The sequence below is a fragment of the Quercus suber genome, unplaced genomic scaffold, assembly GCF_002906115.3.
Source record: "Quercus suber isolate HL8 unplaced genomic scaffold, Cork oak 2.0 scaffold_39, whole genome shotgun sequence".
Lineage (NCBI taxonomy): Eukaryota > Viridiplantae > Streptophyta > Magnoliopsida > Fagales > Fagaceae > Quercus > Quercus suber.
Window position 1 is genome coordinate 1,779,616 of NW_027069504.1, and position 19,630 is coordinate 1,799,245.

Below are 19,630 nucleotides of genomic sequence, written 5' to 3' on the forward strand. Positions count from 1 at the left end.
CATATTCTTATAAGCTTTAATCTCTCTCCCTCTCTCTCTCTCTCTCTCTCTCTCTCTCTTCATAAAGAAAAAGAACTTCAAATTAGTTTAATGAATCTATTAAGCTTTAAGTTTCAAAGTTTCAACATCACAATATTCACATGAACCAATCTTCTTTGGTAAGGAAAACAACCCATGTGGGAGCCAACATATAAGACTATGTAAACTCCTATGATAAGTATAGAATACAATGCACTTTTGGTTAACCAGACAAAGATGCTGACACAACTTTGCACTCATCCAAGTCACCAGGCCACATATCCATTCAATAAAGGAATTTTTCTAATCAAATCACTAATCAAAGTACTATCTTTTAAATAGGACACAATCCTCTTCAACCCCCTCAAACGGCCAAGGATGTTAAAGCATAAGCAACATGACCAAGGCAAATGTATAGGAAATCAAGGAAAAGTAAAAAAGGGGATACTATATATCTTTCTTTTCTAGGGAATCTAGGATTATCGTAGACCTTTATCAATGTGTTATGTACATTCTATATAAGACCTTACAAATCTGATATATATATAACGATGCCAACCTATAGTTGAGAAGCGACTGCACAATATTATCAAGAACAATAGCAAGTATTTGCATGGTAACTTGGGAGTTTTGAATAATGGCTGACATGCAAATTGTACTAGCTTGCAAGAATGTGGAAGCACAATATGTGGAGATGATGGTGCCTCTGTATTCTTATGGGTGTGAAAAGAAAGTGAAGAAGACCTTATCTCATCTCAAAGGTATATTTAGAGGATTAATTTCCTACACTTATATTTTCAGGACAATAAGATTAATTATATTTCATGTTGCTCGTGTATTTTGTTTGGAATAGTATTCATGTGTCATGTAAATTTCTGTTTCTTAAGTAGAACATCTAATATATTTTAACAAAAAAAATATACCATTTATTTGATACATGAGTCATCCCTCTTCCAACAAAGCTAGGTGATAGTTGTATTAATTAAGTATAGCATATACTGTTTTATTGAAGTGTTGGTCAACTTACATATAAGACAGGCTTGGACTTGGGTGGGACATGGACCTGGGCTTGAGCATGTGCATGATTTCTATATGGGCTCAACCCAAGGCTATGAAAGGTCAAAGTGCATTTAATTTTAGCCCCGAATCCATCCTCTCTCTGGGCTGGACCAGCTCAATTTTTTTTTTCCCAAGAAATCAGACATGAAAAAATTTTGATCTAAACATGTTCAATCCATAGGGTGGCTACTTCTGCTCCTAGATTTAAGAATTTTCTTGTATGTGTTGTATTACAATGACTCTTGCTAGTCCATTGAGTTAGGAAAATAGCAAATAGCATTCACCTAATGAATGGTACTGTGATTGGACCACTTCCTATACGCAATTGAATATATCCACAACATGCATACAATAAAACACCCCGACACAACAAAACGTGCTCAAAAGAAAAGGAGAGTAGCCTAGCATGGGTAACAAATTGCTTGATGCAAGTCAATGATGCCTGTATATTAGATAACCATTTTATACACGTATTGTCAGTCTTTGTCATTGGCAAAAACCAATCCATGCGATCTCTGTAAAGTCCATGAATGCATTTAGCCATTCGTCGAGTAAGCTCCACCAGAGAAAATTAGGCCTCCACCATAAGGCCTCTGACCTTCACGATTTTGGGCCTTCATCACTTTATTGACACCATCATTGCATACACACCCACTGTGACTCGTGCATACAAAACGAAAAAGATGTGGAAGAGACGATTGAATAGATAAAAAGAGACTAGACCTTTTGTTTTTTAGTCCCAAAAGAGCAAAAAAATTGAAATAAGCATTGTAGACAAAATTTTGTAGATGAGATAAGTTTTGATGAACTAATAAGAACCATTTAATATTATGAATGTTTACTTATCCTAAAAGTTTAAATTGATAAAACAGAGTGAATTCAATCATTTTACCAAATGTTCTAACATCTACTTTCTATGAAACTTGTTGAAAGCAGGAATATACTCAGTAAACGTGGATTATTATCAACAAAAGGTGACGGTGTGGGGAATTTGTAACAAGTATGATGTACTAGCAAACATAAAGAGCAAGAGAAAAGAAGCTCGTTTTTGGAACCCAGAAGACAACATTACATCAGAAGAATTAGAATCACCATCTTCGGATCCTTTAAGAGACTCCAAGCCTTATTTGGCTTTCACTATGGTCCGCTCTCTAAGCTGGAAAGCATGGAAAAAGGTTTTCACTAGATCCAATTCCTTGTGATGACTTCTTGTCATTTGTAAATAAGTACTGCTTTTTCAAGCATTTTGATTTTTTTGACTCTCTTAGTCCTTGTTCTAAACGGAACATAGTGATGGCCCTTTTTTCCTAATCCTACAAGTTTTTTCCTAAGCCTTTTCTCCTTCTTTGAACGTGACTCTTAAGTTTCAAAGCAGGGTCAGCATAAACATGCGTGTACAGTCTCAAACTATTCATGGGTCATGCATGTAACACAGAGCAGGCTCATAAGTCAAGCATGTTGGGTTGATACAAAACCAAGTTATTTGTGACCCTTTATCATTGGGGTCTCCCAACTGGTTACCGGAACCCAAGCCTCACATTCAGCACATGCAATGGAGCCAAATTTAATCATCCTGAGCTTATCTTTGTTCAAGATGGACAATCAATTTACAGTATTCAAATCCAAAATAACCAAATAGCTTTAATTTGCTCACTGCTATATCTTGTTAATTATAGGTTGATTTAATGAACATGGTATGTACATCTTCAGAAAAAATCCATAAAGAAATTAAAGGAGGTTTGAGTTTTCTTTGTCATAATAACCTGAAAAACTATCATTGCCAAATTTCAACTGAAAAGTGAAAAATTCAACTTGCACGTGTTCTTCTTTATGACCTTACTAGATAAGGATAACATAACAACATAACAATTAACAAACGTAACTTTTGACCAAAGCCAGTTAACAAGACGTGTAAGATAAGCATTTGCTTGAGCTGATAAACTATAGGGCTGGCTTGTGGAAAGTGCATAGGAAAAATTGTCATATGAGACAGTTTTATGTGTAAGATTCATATATAATGCAAGGGATAGATTGATCTCATATATGGTATGAGAGGTGATTTTATGAGACTGCCTCATGAGATATTCTCTCTGCTAAGAAAAGGTGGGCTCTGTAGAGGGCTTGGCTAGATATGAAGACTCTACCAGTTAGTGTGAATATAATAGTTTATTTTTCCATTGTAAACTTATGCTTGGGGGCCTTAGATGGTAAGGAGGTTACATGTGTTTCTTCATGTGAGTTGAGTCATAGACTAATCTCATACGCATCCAAAAAATGAGTGATTTCAGGAGGAAGAGGGTAAGAGTCCTAAAATCAAATCAATGTTATGTTGTCACCCTTAAGGTTCGAACTCACCCTAATCACTGACCACAAATAACGGCAGTGCCATAGTGTTTATTTGGTGTAATGAAGGATGACCTCGCTTTACTATTAGAAATGTTTCCTCTATTAGAGTATTTCTTGATTTAGACCCCCAAAAACCTAAGTAGTAAATTAATGAATAACTTGATTAATTCCATAGTTAACTATTTGATAGATTGTACAATCCCAGTGTCACCAAAATCCAATGCTAATAAAGAAATTTTTATAAATAAAAAATAAAAAATTTGATGATAAAGTGGAAAACTATTGAAAAAGTCTTCAAAAGAAAAACCACTCTGGATAATTAACCCCATAGGAAAATTCTACTAAAATAAACAATTACTATGTGTATACTCACAAAACCTTTGTAGTCCTAAACTTTATCGGTAACCTCAGCACATGACTTTTTTGTTTCCTACCGCAATGATTCCAGAACTTTGAAATCCTTCTATAAAACTTCTTGCATGAGTGAACTCATTGGTAAGAGTTAACAACTTCTATGGTTTGGGAGGAACTCTTGAAGGAACTTGTAAATAGAACACTCAAGTGAGAGTGTTTTATAATTTTTTAGGCTCAATCCCATTAGAAGCTGCATGATTGCTTCTCTGTGATGAAGATTGGAAATCTTTTCATTCACATGGCACACACACTTCTCACAAGAACATAGAGGGAGTGGTTCATAATTCTGTATTTCATCCCATAAGATCGAGAGATTGGTAAAATAATCACTCACAGTGAGTTCCCCTTGAGAAATGCTAGCAAGATCCTTCTGTAATTGGTAAACCCTAGGTCCATTGCCCTGAGAGAACATATTCTGAAGCTTCTTCCAAACTTCCTTGGCAGTTCTTCGATACACCATACTAGTTGCGATTTTAGGGGAAATGCAATTGATGATCCAAGAAACCACAATTTCATTGCATCTTGACCAGCTTTGAACGAGAAGAGGAACTTTCTCCATGGCGGAAGTCAGAGAAGCAGAGCCATCAATTAACCAAAATTTATTCTTGATCCTAAGAGCTCTCTCCATAGATCGTGCCCACGTAGGGTAGTTTTCTCCTCCAATCAGCGGCTGAGATACGAGAATTGCACTAGGACTCTCAACGTGGTGGAGAAAGAAAGGATGTGATTCATCAATGGTAATGCTTGTAGAAGCTGGATCAGAAGATGCCATTGATGGAGCTTCGAAAAGAAAAACCTAGCTTTTGGGGAGAAAGAAATTGAAACGAAGAAATTAGGCGGAAGCAAGAAATGATTGCTCTAATACCATATTGAAAAACAGAGAAGAAATTCTGGAAAACTGAAACTCTATTTCATTGAGCAATCAAAAATGAATTGAATTACCAAACTGATACAATCAGATGGGTATATATACACTAGAGCTATAACTAACTGTATACAAGAAACTAACTGGAAACTAACAAATATAACAGAACCATACACGTGCCTGTCATGTGCTGAGTTAAATACATTTACAGAACTAAACTACATGCCGTTTCTATTGTTTATGTGAGATGACTATTGTCGTTTACTCTACAAACAGATTCTGTACTCTGCTTCTTATCTGTGCTCTTCATTCTTCTCCTCTTAGTTCCATTACTTCCTTTTGCATCTTGACACACCTGAATCACATTCCATATATATTCGACACGTGAATTGTATCTTTATTTATACTCTACTGGTTCTTTTTCCAATGGGTGGAATAGAAGAAAGTGCACAGTAATAAGTAGGGTTCTTTTACTTTACCCTATAAAATACTTGTTAATTACAAAAGATTACTGTCAAATAAGTCTTCTTGACTCTTCGCACAGACAAAAGGGTAAGTTTAATTTGCCAACACAAACCTGAATCACATTCCACAATTCACACGTGAATTGTATTGTTATTTATACTTGCACTCGTTTAAAAGAGGAAAGTGCAGAGTAATTTAATTCTAAGGGTACTGTTATCTTATAAAAATATTCACATTGTTACATTCTCAAAGCAGTATTAATATACCTAGGAAAACATGGTAGGGTAGCTCACATGTCATTCTCATGTGACCTAAAGAGTTAGCTTAACTGTCTGATAATGCCAAAGCATCCCATTATTTCAGAAAAAGAAAAGAAAAAAAAAAAAGGGCATACTTTCAAGCCACTCCATAATCAACCAAGGGTCTCATCCCACATCAGCTAAGGAAAAAGTAAAAACGTGAATACACAAGTCATACAGAAACAAAAAACTTCTTAGCAAAACTAAGCATGCATGTGGTTAATTTTAACCTTAATGATTACCCTTTACGCGTCAGCTGACCAAAAAATACACAATTTGAAACCAGTTTCTATCTATGATGATTATAAATGTATCTAACCCATATGGAATTTTAGAAAGCACCAGGTAGTCTTGGCCTATCCACCCACTACTAGCTTATAAATTTGGCTTCATTTTTGCCACCACTTTCAACTTATATGACTACTACTGCTAGAGAGGTACAAAAAGTCATTGTTTAGGACTTTGAAAGTTCAAGCTAGCAAGCAATCTCTTTGAGTCTTAGCAGTGCTTTCACATAAAGAAAGAAACAAAGAAAGAAAGAGGAGCAAGAACAAGAAGATGATGATGATGGTGATCATGGCGGAGCTCTTGGGGGAATACGCTGCTGTGCTTACAAGACTGACTGAGAGGCTTGCTCAACCAAGGCGCAGAATACGTACCCATGCTTTCAGAAATCTTCGTCTGAATTCTTACACATCAATGCAAGACTCTTCCTCATTCATTCTTTATTTTTAGTTGCTGAAAAAAGCCTAGTTTATGTTCGGTTCTGCACAATCTTCTTCATGTATTTGTTTGAGCTATTTATTGCTTTCTTGAATGGGGTTTATGAGATTCTTTTGGGGAGGCTTTAGATTTGTGATTTAGCATATATAGGTTTGAGTTTATCATCTTTGTAGTTTCTCATGTGAGATTCATTCTTTACCTCAGAAAGTAATAATCCAATTTATAATACAAAAAGCATTTTCCTTGTTTATATATGTTATTTGATTAATAAAATTTCTTGCTCATTCTTGGATATATATATATATATATATATATGTCCCAGTGAAATACTGATATAGATGTTTAATTGAGCTCTTGAGTTTTTTTTATTTATTATTATTTATTGTTTTTGGAAATTTCTTTTCTTTTCCACCTTAGTGTCATGAAGTTGAGTGGTTGGCCTCACATTGCAAATAGAAAACAAAAGCTAAACGTAAAGCAATTCATTAGTACAATGCAAAATTACTCAGTTTATGAGTGCAAGAAATATTTGAAAAGTTGATAAAACTTTACTTAAAGCAAATTTGATATGTTCTAAACTTTTAATCCAAGAAGCACAGTGCAGTGCATTTATTTATGTATGTTCAAATTGTAAAATGAGCTTCCTAGCTTCCAAAAATAGAAAAATGAAAAGGAAAAAAAGTTTTGTAAATGAGCTAATGATGGAGAAAGTTGTGGGTATCTCTCTCAATTAATCACATCACTAGTAATTTTACTTAAAAGAAATATTTGAAAAGTTGATAAAATTTTACTTAAAGCAAATTGATATGTTCTAAACTTTTAATCCAAGAAGCACAGTGCAGTGCATTCATTTATGTATGTTCAAATTGTAAAATGAGCTTTTCTAGCTACCAAAAATAGATAAAGTAAATAAGAAAAAAAGTTTTGTAAATGAGCTAATGATGGAGAAAGTTGTGGGGATCTCTCTCAATTAATCACATCATTAGCAATATGACAATTTTTCTGAGACCTATGATGGCCTATCATCTCTGATTGTCCACCACAAAAAATTGTTTGTTTAGTAGAATAATTAGAGGAGTACTATTACCGGTGATTTAAGTCAAATTCAATCTCTTTCTTTCGGATTGTGAATCTTGAATTTCACGCATTGTGGATAAGATTTTGTGAATTTAAGAAAGGAAGAAAACAAAAAAAAGTTGTACGAAAAAAAACAAATTGATTATGAAAAGGACAATAAATTATACCAACTAGTTAATTGTATAAAAGCATGGACAATGACAAATGTGTCGGTACTACATACACATTATTACAGAGAGTAATTGCAAACTAACATGATTACTGAATTATCAACCTAATCGGATCTGTTTCCCTGAATTATTAGTATAGCAAGTAATTAGATTTGACTCACTATGGAAAGTTACATCAGTTTGTAACAAAATGGAGTAATAGAAAAATTTATACAAATATACCTAGTTTTTTTTTATTATTAAAAAAAAAAAGAGAGAGAACAGTAAAAATCTATTGAATGTGAACAACAGAAAATTAAGCTCAGCCACACACACAAACACACGGATTTGCCTGGTCCACGCCGAAAGCTAGCAAGCAAAATGTCCGTGGGTTTGCTACAGTTTTATTATATGGTGACTACGATAAGAGTTATATGGATCGTTAGCGTAAATATTCTGCACTATTAACTTGAGCTAAACATATGAGGGAAGTTATAATAAAGGCTTAATTAGGGCATCGAAAGTGTACTCAAATATTGGAAATGCCCTCAATAATTGTACATGCATCAAATTTATTCAATTGACCCATCAAAATATCAAACTCTACATGTCTTCTTAACATAATAATGTTGGAGCAATTGTAGGAGTATTTTAATATTGAATCGTTACTTTAATAAATTAATTAAAGTTGGCAAATTTATTGAAAAGATAGGAGAGTTTAATGTGGTAAATGGGGGAGTTAGTGTTTTTGCATTCTAATTCTGTAATTCCCAATTTCATTTAGAAACTCCAACCTTGACATAATAAGTATAAACTTTATGTGAGTAAATAGGTTATAATGTGATTAATCTTGAGTAAGTCTTAAGAGTCTATAAATAGGATCATTTGCATCATTCCTATAAGCGTGCAAACACGCACATGCACATAAATATTTGCATGTATGTATGACAACATATTTACACACAACACAATTAGCAATCAAACATATATACACAATAGAGAGCATTAGATAGATTCTAGGTAAAGAAGATGTGCTATTTTGACAAGCTTAGGGTTAAATAATTTGTGCCAAATTCGTTTGATCCAAACAACATTATTGTTGAATTGTTGTATTCTAGAGAAGAAAAGTAAAGAAAAAATCTGCTACACCAGTTTTAGGCATTGTCAATCAAGAGGGCTTGTACCTCTTTAAAGAAGGCGTGATACCCATGCCTCAATCCAATTGTGTTGAGATCTTCAAAATAATTTTTGTTGAATTTTTTATCTTTCTCTTGTGATTTTTATCATATTTGCACCAATAGAAACTCACTCCTTTGCGAGCTTTACTTTCTCAATAGTGACTGTTTTGTTGAACATATTTGCTAGATTCTGGTAAGATAGTCGAGTTCTCTTGAGAAATGAGTCTCCTTTATACTCGAGGCAAATGATGGTTACCAACTATTACTAACATTTTCTTTCTCGTATGTGGCACTTGCTCCTCATACTTTGATGCCATGCCACTTGTCTTGCTTCCAGGCACTGTTCAAAACTTCAATAACTACTGCTATTCTTTTGATCTACGTACATTTAATCCATGCTCTTGCTTTGCACATGACGCGACCTCACTGCACCACTTGTTATGCTGTTGGTGAGTGAAGAATTTCAAATATTTATAGCCAACAACTTTGAAACCAAATAATCTCCTTGTCAGATTCAGCAATTGCAACTTATTCAGATTCTGAAATTGAAAATCTCTTTTTTTTTTTTGGGGTGTAATTGAGAGACCCAACTCACTGTTATTCAACCCAAAATAAATACAAACTCAGTAGTACTGTTTCTTATACTGTCAACATCAAATTTGCTATAAGTCTGAGCAAATTTGTGTTACCTTTCAAGTATCTTATTTGCTCTTGAAACATATAGTAACCAAGTTTGTGTTACCTTTCAAGTATCTTATTTAGGATCCACATTACTACCTTCCAATGTTGCTTACTAGGGTTACTCATATCGCAACTCCCAATATTACATGTGCTATGTTTCCATCCAGTACAAACTGTAACAAACATTAAGGCTGTCAAATGCCAATTTTTGAAGCATATGGGACACTTTCCATGTAGGCAAGCCCCTCCTCTGTCTTGGCTAAATGCTCTCTTTAGTTTGAAGTGACATCAACGAGAATGAAGACAAAATAATTCTTTGTGCAATTCTTTTTTTATTTTTCCAAAATTGAAACACAATATTAAGCAAGAAATTAAATAAAATAGATAGCTACGTACAGTTGTGTCTACCAACTATGTATATGTCATAGTTATATTGAGTTGACTCATTCTTAAAAAACAAAATAGAATAAAAATCCAATGCTTGGCTGGCTTGACTTTCAGCTTTTATTAGCTTGGAAACACCATCCCTTGCTCTTGGCTCTTCAAGAGTTCAATCTATACTGTTATTTGATCATATAATTAATCAAGAAAAAAAAAAACCCAAAGAAATAAAAATAAGAAAATGTTATCTTTCCCCTTCAATTAATGGTGTCAAACACTTTAAAAAGTTGCACTTTATTGTTTAAAGGTTTAATTGTATTTGCTTTTTCAACAAAAATAAACTTTTTAGTTGTATTTTCTTTTAATTCATGTGTTTAATGTATATAGATTATTAAAAGCTTATCATTGATTGCTTTAGGCTCCCTTTTTGAAGCAAGTGATTTACACAAGAGAATTTTAATAATTTGATAACAAAATTAGTAAAATACGTGTTCTATAGAATCTATACTATATGTTACAAGTATATACATATTTTACAAAATATCGTTTATCATATAAATAAAATACTTTTAAAATTACATGTTTTCTAATTTAAAGTGTAAAATAAGTATTAAAAATTTTAACTTAAACTTAACTATATTTTAATACAGTTATCAACCATGCATTTTGTTAGGGTGTGTCATTATATATGACAATAAAATTATCAAAATCAATATTTTTAGTCTCATGTTTTACAATTTATGTTAAAAATTTACATTTTTATTATAATCTTTTTATTTGTTAAGTTTTTTTTTTCTACAATTCGAATGATTATATTTTAAATAAATAAACAATAAAATCATTTTAAATTAAATATAGTAATATGTAACAATAGATAATTTTTTTTTTTACTAAGTGAGTGAATGAAGAAATATATTAAACATAATCTCTTTTTTTACTTTGTTACACACACCCATTATCTACTTTATGTTGTTTCTTCTTTTTTTTCTAAGTAAGTGAATGAAAGAATATACTAAAAACGATCTCCTTTGTTTACGTGTTACACACACTATTATGCTATTAAATTAGAATATAATAAAAGAAACAATTTAACTTATATAATTATTTCTTAATATTAAATTTTCTTTTAAATCATAATATATCCATATATTCTCCTATTTATATTTATTTTATTCTTGTCTTCTGTGTCATATATTTAATGATTTTTTTTAATAAAATCTTATCCTAAAAGTTTAAATTGATAAAACAGAGTGAATTCAATCATTTTACCAAATGTTCTAACATCTACTTTCTATGAAACTTGTTGAAAGCAGGAATATACTCAGTAAACGTGGATTATTATCAACAAAAGGTGACGGTGTGGGGAATTTGTAACAAGTATGATGTACTAGCAAACATAAAGAGCAAGAGAAAAGAAGCTCGTTTTTGGAACCCAGAAGACAACATTACATCAGAAGAATTAGAATCACCATCTTCGGATCCTTTAAGAGACTCCAAGCCTTATTTGGCTTTCACTATGGTCCGGTCTCTAAGCTGGAAAGCATGGAAAAAGGTTTTCACTAGATCCAATTCCTTGTGATGACTTCTTGTCATTTGTAAATAAGTACTGCTTTTTCAAGCATTTTGATTTTTTTGACTCTCTTAGTCCTTGTTCTAAACGGAACATAGTGATGGCTCTTTTTTCCTAATCCTACAAGTTTTTTCCTAAGTCTTTTCTCCTTCTTTGAACATGACTCTTAAGTTTCAAAGCAGGGTCAGCATAAACATGCGTGTACAGTCTCAAACTATTCATGGGTCATGCATATAACAAATAGCAGGCTCATAAGTCAAGCATGTTAGGTTGATACAAAACCAAGTTATTTGTGACCCTTTATCATTGGGGTCTCCCAACTGGTTACTGGAACCCAAGCCTCACATTCAGCACATGCAATGGAGCCAAATTTAATCATCCTGAGCTTATCTTTGTTCAAGGTGGACAATCAATTTACAGTATTCAAATCCAAAAAAAACCAAATAGTTTTAATTTGCTCACTGCCATATCTTGTTAATTATAGGTTGATTTAATGAACATGGTATGTACATCTTCAGAAAAAATCCATAAAGAAATTAAAGGAGGTTTGAGTTTTCTTTGTCATAATAACCTGAAAAACTATCATTGCCAAATTTCAACTGAAAAGTGAAAAATTCAACTTGCACGTGTTCTTCTTTATGACCTTACTAGATAAGGATAACATAACAACATAACAATTAACAAACGTAACTTTTGACCAAAGCCAGTTAACAAGACGTGTAAGATAAGCATTTGCTTGAGCTGATAAACTATAGGGCTGGTTTGTGGAAAGTGCATAGGAAAAATTGTCATATGAGACAGTTTTATGTGTAAGATTCATATATAATGCAAGGGATAGATTGATCTCATATATGGTATGAGAGGTGATTTTATGAGACTGCCTCATGAGATATCCTCTCTGCTAAGAAAAGGTGGGCTTTGTAGAGGGCTTGGCTAGATATGAAGACTCTACCGGTTAGTGTGAATATAATAGTTTATTTTTCCATTGCAAACTTATGCTTGGGGGCCTTAGATGGTAAGGAGGTTACATGTGTTTCTTCATGTGAGTTGAGTCATAGACTAATCTCATACGTATCCAAAAAATGAGTGATTTCAGGAGGAAGAGGGTAAGAGTCCTAAAATCAAATCAATGTTATGTTGTCACCCTTAAGGTTCGAACTCACCCTATTCACTGACCACAAATAACGGCAGTGCCATAGTGTTTATTTGGTGTAATGAAGGATGACCTCGCTTTACTATTAGAAATGTTTCCTCTATTAGAGTATTTCTTGATTTAGACCCCCAAAAACCTAAGTAGTAAATTAATGAATAACTTGATTAATTCCATAGTTAACTATTTGATAGATTGTACAATCCCAGTGTCACCAAAATCCAATGCTAATAAAGAAATTTTTATAAATAAAAAATAAAAAATTTGATGATAAAGTGGAAAACTATTGAAAAAGTCTTCAAAAGAAAAACCACTCTGGATAATTAACCCCATAGGAAAATTCTACTAAAATAAACAATTACTATGTGTATACTCACAAAACCTTTGTAGTCCTAAACTTTATCGGTAACCTCAGCACATGACTTTTTTGTTTCCTACCGCAATGATTCCAGAACTTTGAAATCCTTCTATAAAACTTCTTGCATGAGTGAACTCATTGGTAAGAGTTAACAACTTCTATGGTTTGGGAGGAACTCTTGAAGGAACTTGTAAATAGAACACTCAAGTGAGAGTGTTTTATAATTTTTTAGGCTCAAGAAAGTTAGCTTTTTGGGTAAATATGACAACCTCTTTGCTCTCAGTTTGTGTATCATGGGTTGGTTATATATATATATATATATTAAAGAAATCATTAGGTTAGGTTGTCAAGAGTTCAAAAGTTGGTTTACTCTTTGCCGCAATTTCAACTATGTGAGGCTCGTGTGGACTCTTAGAGACAATTAATATAGTTGAACACATTTCAAATGGCCATATCTAATTCCTAAATTTGGTTAAATTTGTGTCCATTTTGAAGCTCCATATGTTTACCATCCCATGGCATAATTTTCATTTAAAATAGTTTTGGTGTAAAATATATTAGTAAAAGATCATCGATTTACCATCTTTGAGCAGATCATAACTTTATTGTATTTAAGTAGCTTATAACCCAAATTCAATCCTAACACAATTCCATTCATGCAACTCAAATTTGATATATTTTGAGGCTAAGATTTTGCCCACACATGTATGAATTCTAACACTATTATTTTTTATCATCCTCTTTCATCAGAATGGAAAGTCCCCGGAACATCAATCTTATTAGGGACTGAGGTAGAATTATTGCATTAGCCAATGAGAAACTACAATTTCCTCTAACAAAACATTAAATAATAATTTATAAAAGACCACTATTAAGTAAGTTCTTATGTACCTCTTCAAACAAGGGAGTAATTAAGTTTTGCTAATGAGTTTTTTTAAGACCGTAACTTAATTTTGTGCCACAATCTTAATGTGTTCAATCATAAATGAGTGGTTTTATATCACTTTCATATGAATGTATTATTCACAATTAACTACATTAAAATTGTGACAAAAATTGTGACACAAAAAAGATGTGTCTATATTCTTTCTCTTCACTAACACACACCTGAATCACATTCCATATATATTCGACACGTGAATTGTATCTTTATTTATACTCTACTGGTTCTTTTTCCAATGGGTGGAATAGAAGAAAGTGCACAGTAATAAGTAGGGTTCTTTTACTTTACCCTATAAAATACTTGTTAATTACAAAAGATTACTGTCAAATAAGTCTTCTTGACTCTTCGCACAGACAAAAGGGTAAGTTTAATTTGCCAACACAAACCTGAATCACATTCCACAATTCACACGTGAATTGTATTGTTATTTATACTTGCACTCGTTCAAAAGAGGAAAGTGCAGAGTAATTTAATTCTAAGGGTACTGTTATCTTATAAAAATATTCACATTGTTACATTCTCAAAGCAGTATTAATATACCTAGGAAAACATGGTAGGGTAGCTCACATGTCATTCTCATGTGACCTAAAGAGTTAGCTTAACTGTCTGATAATGCCAAAGCATCCCATTATTTCAGAAAAAGAAAAGAAAAAAAAAAGGGCATACTTTCAAGCCACTCCATAATCAACCAAGGGTCTCATCCCACATCAGCTAAGGAAAAAGTAAAAACGTGAATACACAAGTCATACAGAAACAAAAAACTTCTTAGCAAAACTAAGCATGCATGTGGTTAATTTTAACCTTAATGATTACCCTTTACGCGTCAGCTAACCAAAAAATACACAATTTGAAACCAGTTTCTATCTATGATGATTATAAATGTACCTAACCCATATGGAATTTTAGAAAGCACCAGGTAGTCTTGGCCTATCCACCCACTACTAGCTTATAAATTTGGCTTCATTTTTGCCACCACTTTCAACTTATATGACTACTACTGCTAGAGAGGTACAAAAAGTCATTGTTTAGGACTTTGAAAGTTCAAGCTAGCAAGCAATCTCTTTGAGTCTTAGCAGTGCTTTCACATAAAGAAAGAAACAAAGAAAGAAAGAGGAGCAAGAACAAGAAGATGATGATGATGGTGATCATGGCGGAGCTCTTGGGGGAATACGCTGCTGTGCTTACAAGACTGACTGAGAGGCTTGCTCAACCAAGGCGCAGAATACGTACCCATGCTTTCAGAAATCTTCGTCTGAATTCTTACACATCAATGCAAGACTCTTCCTCATTCATTCTTTATTTTTAGTTGCTGAAAAAAGCCTAGTTTATGTTCGGTTCTGCACAATCTTCTTCATGTATTTGTTTGAGCTATTTATTGCTTTCTTGAATGGGGTTTATGAGATTCTTTTGGGGAGGCTTTAGATTTGTGATTTAGCATATATAGGTTTGAGTTTATCATCTTTGTAGTTTCTCATGTGAGATTCATTCTTTACCTCAGAAAGTAATAATCCAATTTATAATACAAAAAGCATTTTCCTTGTTTATATATGTTATTTGATTAATAAAATTTCTTGCTCATTCTTGGATATATATATATATATATATATATGTCCCAGTGAAATACTGATATAGATGTTTAATTGAGCTCTTGAGTTTTTTTTATTTATTATTATTTATTGTTTTTGGAAATTTCTTTTCTTTTCCACCTTAGTGTCATGAAGTTGAGTGGTTGGCCTCACATTGCAAATAGAAAACAAAAGCTAAACGTAAAGCAATTCATTAGTACAATGCAAAATTACTCAGTTTATGAGTGCAAGAAATATTTGAAAAGTTGATAAAACTTTACTTAAAGCAAATTTGATATGTTCTAAACTTTTAATCCAAGAAGCACAGTGCAGTGCATTTATTTATGTATGTTCAAATTGTAAAATGAGCTTCCTAGCTTCCAAAAATAGAAAAATGAAAAGGAAAAAAAGTTTTGTAAATGAGCTAATGATGGAGAAAGTTGTGGGTATCTCTCTCAATTAATCACATCACTAGTAATTTTACTTAAAAGAAATATTTGAAAAGTTGATAAAATTTTACTTAAAGCAAATTGATATGTTCTAAACTTTTAATCCAAGAAGCACAGTGCAGTGCATTCATTTATGTATGTTCAAATTGTAAAATGAGCTTTTCTAGCTACCAAAAATAGATAAAGTAAATAAGAAAAAAAGTTTTGTAAATGAGCTAATGATGGAGAAAGTTGTGGGGATCTCTCTCAATTAATCACATCATTAGCAATATGACAATTTTTCTGAGACCTATGATGGCCTATCATCTCTGATTGTCCACCACAAAAAATTGTTTGTTTAGTAGAATAATTAGAGGAGTACTATTACCGGTGATTTAAGTCAAATTCAATCTCTTTCTTTCGGATTGTGAATCTTGAATTTCACGCATTGTGGATAAGATTTTGTGAATTTAAGAAAGGAAGAAAACAAAAAAAAGTTGTACGAAAAAAAACAAATTGATTATGAAAAGGACAATAAATTATACCAACTAGTTAATTGTATAAAAGCATGGACAATGACAAATGTGTCGGTACTACATACACATTATTACAGAGAGTAATTGCAAACTAACATGATTACTGAATTATCAACCTAATCGGATCTGTTTCCCTGAATTATTAGTATAGCAAGTAATTAGATTTGACTCACTATGGAAAGTTACATCAGTTTGTAACAAAATGGAGTAATAGAAAAATTTATACAAATATACCTAGTTTTTTTTTATTATTAAAAAAAAAAAGAGAGAGAACAGTAAAAATCTATTGAATGTGAACAACAGAAAATTAAGCTCAGCCACACACACAAACACACGGATTTGCCTGGTCCACGCCGAAAGCTAGCAAGCAAAATGTCCGTGGGTTTGCTACAGTTTTATTATATGGTGACTACGATAAGAGTTATATGGATCGTTAGCGTAAATATTCTGCACTATTAACTTGAGCTAAACATATGAGGGAAGTTATAATAAAGGCTTAATTAGGGCATCGAAAGTGTACTCAAATATTGGAAATGCCCTCAATAATTGTACATGCATCAAATTTATTCAATTGACCCATTAAAATATCAAACTCTACATGTCTTCTTAACATAATAATGTTGGAGCAATTGTAGGAGTATTTTAATATTGAATCGTTACTTTAATAAATTAATTAAAGTTGGCAAATTTATTGAAAAGATAGGAGAGTTTAATGTGGTAAATGGGGGAGTTAGTGTTTTTGCATTCTAATTCTGTAATTCGATCCCAATTTAATTTAGAAACTCCAACCTTGACATAATAAGTATAAACTTTATGTGAGTAAATAGGTTATAATGTGATTAATCTTGAGTAAGTCTTAAGAGTCTATAAATAGGATCATTTGCATCATTCCTATAAGCGTGCAAACACGCACATGCACATAAATATTTGCATGTATGTATGACAACATATTTACATACAACACAATTAGCAATCAAACATATATACACAATAGAGAGCATTAGATAGATTCTAGGTAAAGAAGATGTGCTATTTTGACAAGCTTAGGGTTAAATAATTTGTGCCAAATTCGTTTGATCCAAACAACATTATTGTTGAATTGTTGTATTCTAGAGAAGAAAAGTAAAGAAAAAATCTGCTACACCAGTTTTAGGCATTGTCAATCAAGAGGGCTTGTATCTCTTTAAAGAAGGCGCGATACCCATGCCTCAATCCAATTGTGTTGAGATCTTCAAAATAATTTTTGTTGAATTTTTTATCTTTCTCTTGTGATTTTTATCATATTTGCACCAACAGAAACTCACTCCTTTGCTAGCTTTACTTTCTCAATACTGACTGTTTTGTTGAACATATTTGCTAGATTCTGGTAAGATAGTCGAGTTCTCTTGAGAAATGAGTCTCCTTTATACTCGAAGCAAATGTTGGTTATCAACTATTACTAACATTTTCTTTCTCGTATGTGGCACTTTCTCCTCATACTTTGATGCCATGCCACTTGTCTTGCTTCCAGGCACTGTTCAAAACTTCAATAACTACTGCTATTCTTTTGATCTACGTACATTTAATCCATGCTCTTGCTTTGCACATGACGCGACCTCACTGCACCACTTGTTATGCTGTTGGTGAGTGAAGAATTTCAAATATTTATAGCCAACAACTTTGAAACCAAATAATCTCCTTGTCAGATTCAGCAATTGCAACTTATTCAGATTCTGAAATTGAAAATCTCTTTTTTTTTTTTGGGGTGTAATTGAGAGACCCAACTCACTGTTATTCAACCCAAAATAAATACAAACTCAGTAGTACTGTTTCTTATACTGTCAACATCAAATTTGCTATAAGTCTGAGCAAATTTGTGTTACCTTTCAAGTATCTTATTTGCTCTTGAAACATATAGTAACCAAGTTTGTGTTACCTTTCAAGTATCTTATTTAGGATCCACATTACTACCTTCCAATGTTGCTTACTAGGGTTACTCATATCGCAACTCCCAATATTACATGTGCTATGTTTCCATCCAGTACAAACTGTAACAAACATTAAGGCTGTCAAATGCCAATTTTTGAAGCATATGGGACACTTTCCATGTAGGCAAGCCCCTCCTCTGTCTTGGCTAAATGCTCTCTCTTTAGTTTGAAGTGACATCAACGAGAATGAAGACAAAATAATTCTCTGTGCAATTCTTTTTTTATTTTTCCAAAATTGAAAGACAATATTAAGCAAGAAATTAAATAAAATAGATAGCTACGTACAGTTGTGTCTACCAACTATGTATATGTCATAGTTATATTGAGTTGACTCATTCTTAAAAAAATAAAATAAAATAAAAATTCAATGCTTGGCTGGCTTGACTTTCAGCTTTTATTAGCTTGGAAACACCATCCCTTGCTCTTGGCTCTTCAAGAGTTCAATCTATACTGTTATTTGATCATATAATTAATCAAGAAAAAAAAAAACCCAAAGAAATAAAAATAAGAAAATGTTATCTTTCCCCTTCAATTAATGGTGTCAAACACTTTAAAAAGTTGCACTTTATTGTTTAAAGGTTTAATTGTATTTGCTTTTTCAACAAAAATAAACTTTTTAGTTGTATTTTCTTTTAATTCATGTGTTTAATGTATATAGATTATTAAAAGCTTATCATTGATTGCTTTAGGCTCCCTTTTTGAAGCAAGTGATTTACACAAGAGAATTTTAATAATTTGATAACAAAATTAGTAAAATACGTGTTCTATAGAATCTATACTATATGTTACAAGTATATACATATTTTACAAAATATCGTTTATCATATAAATAAAATACTTTTAAAATTACATGTTTTCTAATTTAAAGTGTAAAATAAGTATTAAAAATTTTAACTTAAACTTAACTATATTTTAATACAGTTATCAACCATGCATTTTGTTAGGGTGTGTCATTATATATGACAATAAAATTATCAAAATCAATATTTTTAGTCTCATGTTTTACAATTTATGTTAAAAATTTACATTTTTATTATAATCTTTTTATTTGTTAAGTTTTTTTTTTCTACAATTCGAATGATTATATTTTAAATAAATAAACAATAAAATCATTTTAAATTAAATATAGTAATATGTAACAATAGATAATTTATTTTTTTTTACTAAGTGAGTGAATGAAGAAATATATTAAACATAATCTCTTTTTTTACTTTGTTACACACACCCATTATCTACTTTATGTTGTTTCTTCTTTTTTTTCTAAGTAAGTGAATGAAAGAATATACTAAAAACGATCTCCTTTGTTTACGTGTTACACACACTATTATGCTATTAAATTAGAATATAATAAAAGAAACAATTTAACTTATATAATTATTTCTTAATATTAAATTTTCTTTTAAATCATAATATATCCATATATTCTCCTATTTATATTTATTTTATTCTTGTCTTCTG

At 31.9% G+C, this 19,630-nt stretch overlaps 1 protein-coding gene across 1 annotated transcript; it reads left to right on the plus strand.

Moving 5' to 3' along the window:
• The first annotated feature begins 655 nt into the window (after positions 1–655).
• On the plus strand, positions 656–2,279 carry LOC112039918 (protein SODIUM POTASSIUM ROOT DEFECTIVE 2). The gene is made up of 2 exons (XM_024072820.2): positions 656–779; positions 2,014–2,279. The coding sequence occupies exons 1-2, from the start codon at positions 656–658 to the stop codon at positions 2,277–2,279; spliced, it is 390 nt and encodes a 129-aa protein (XP_023928588.2).
• The last annotated feature ends 17,351 nt before the right edge of the window (positions 2,280–19,630 follow it).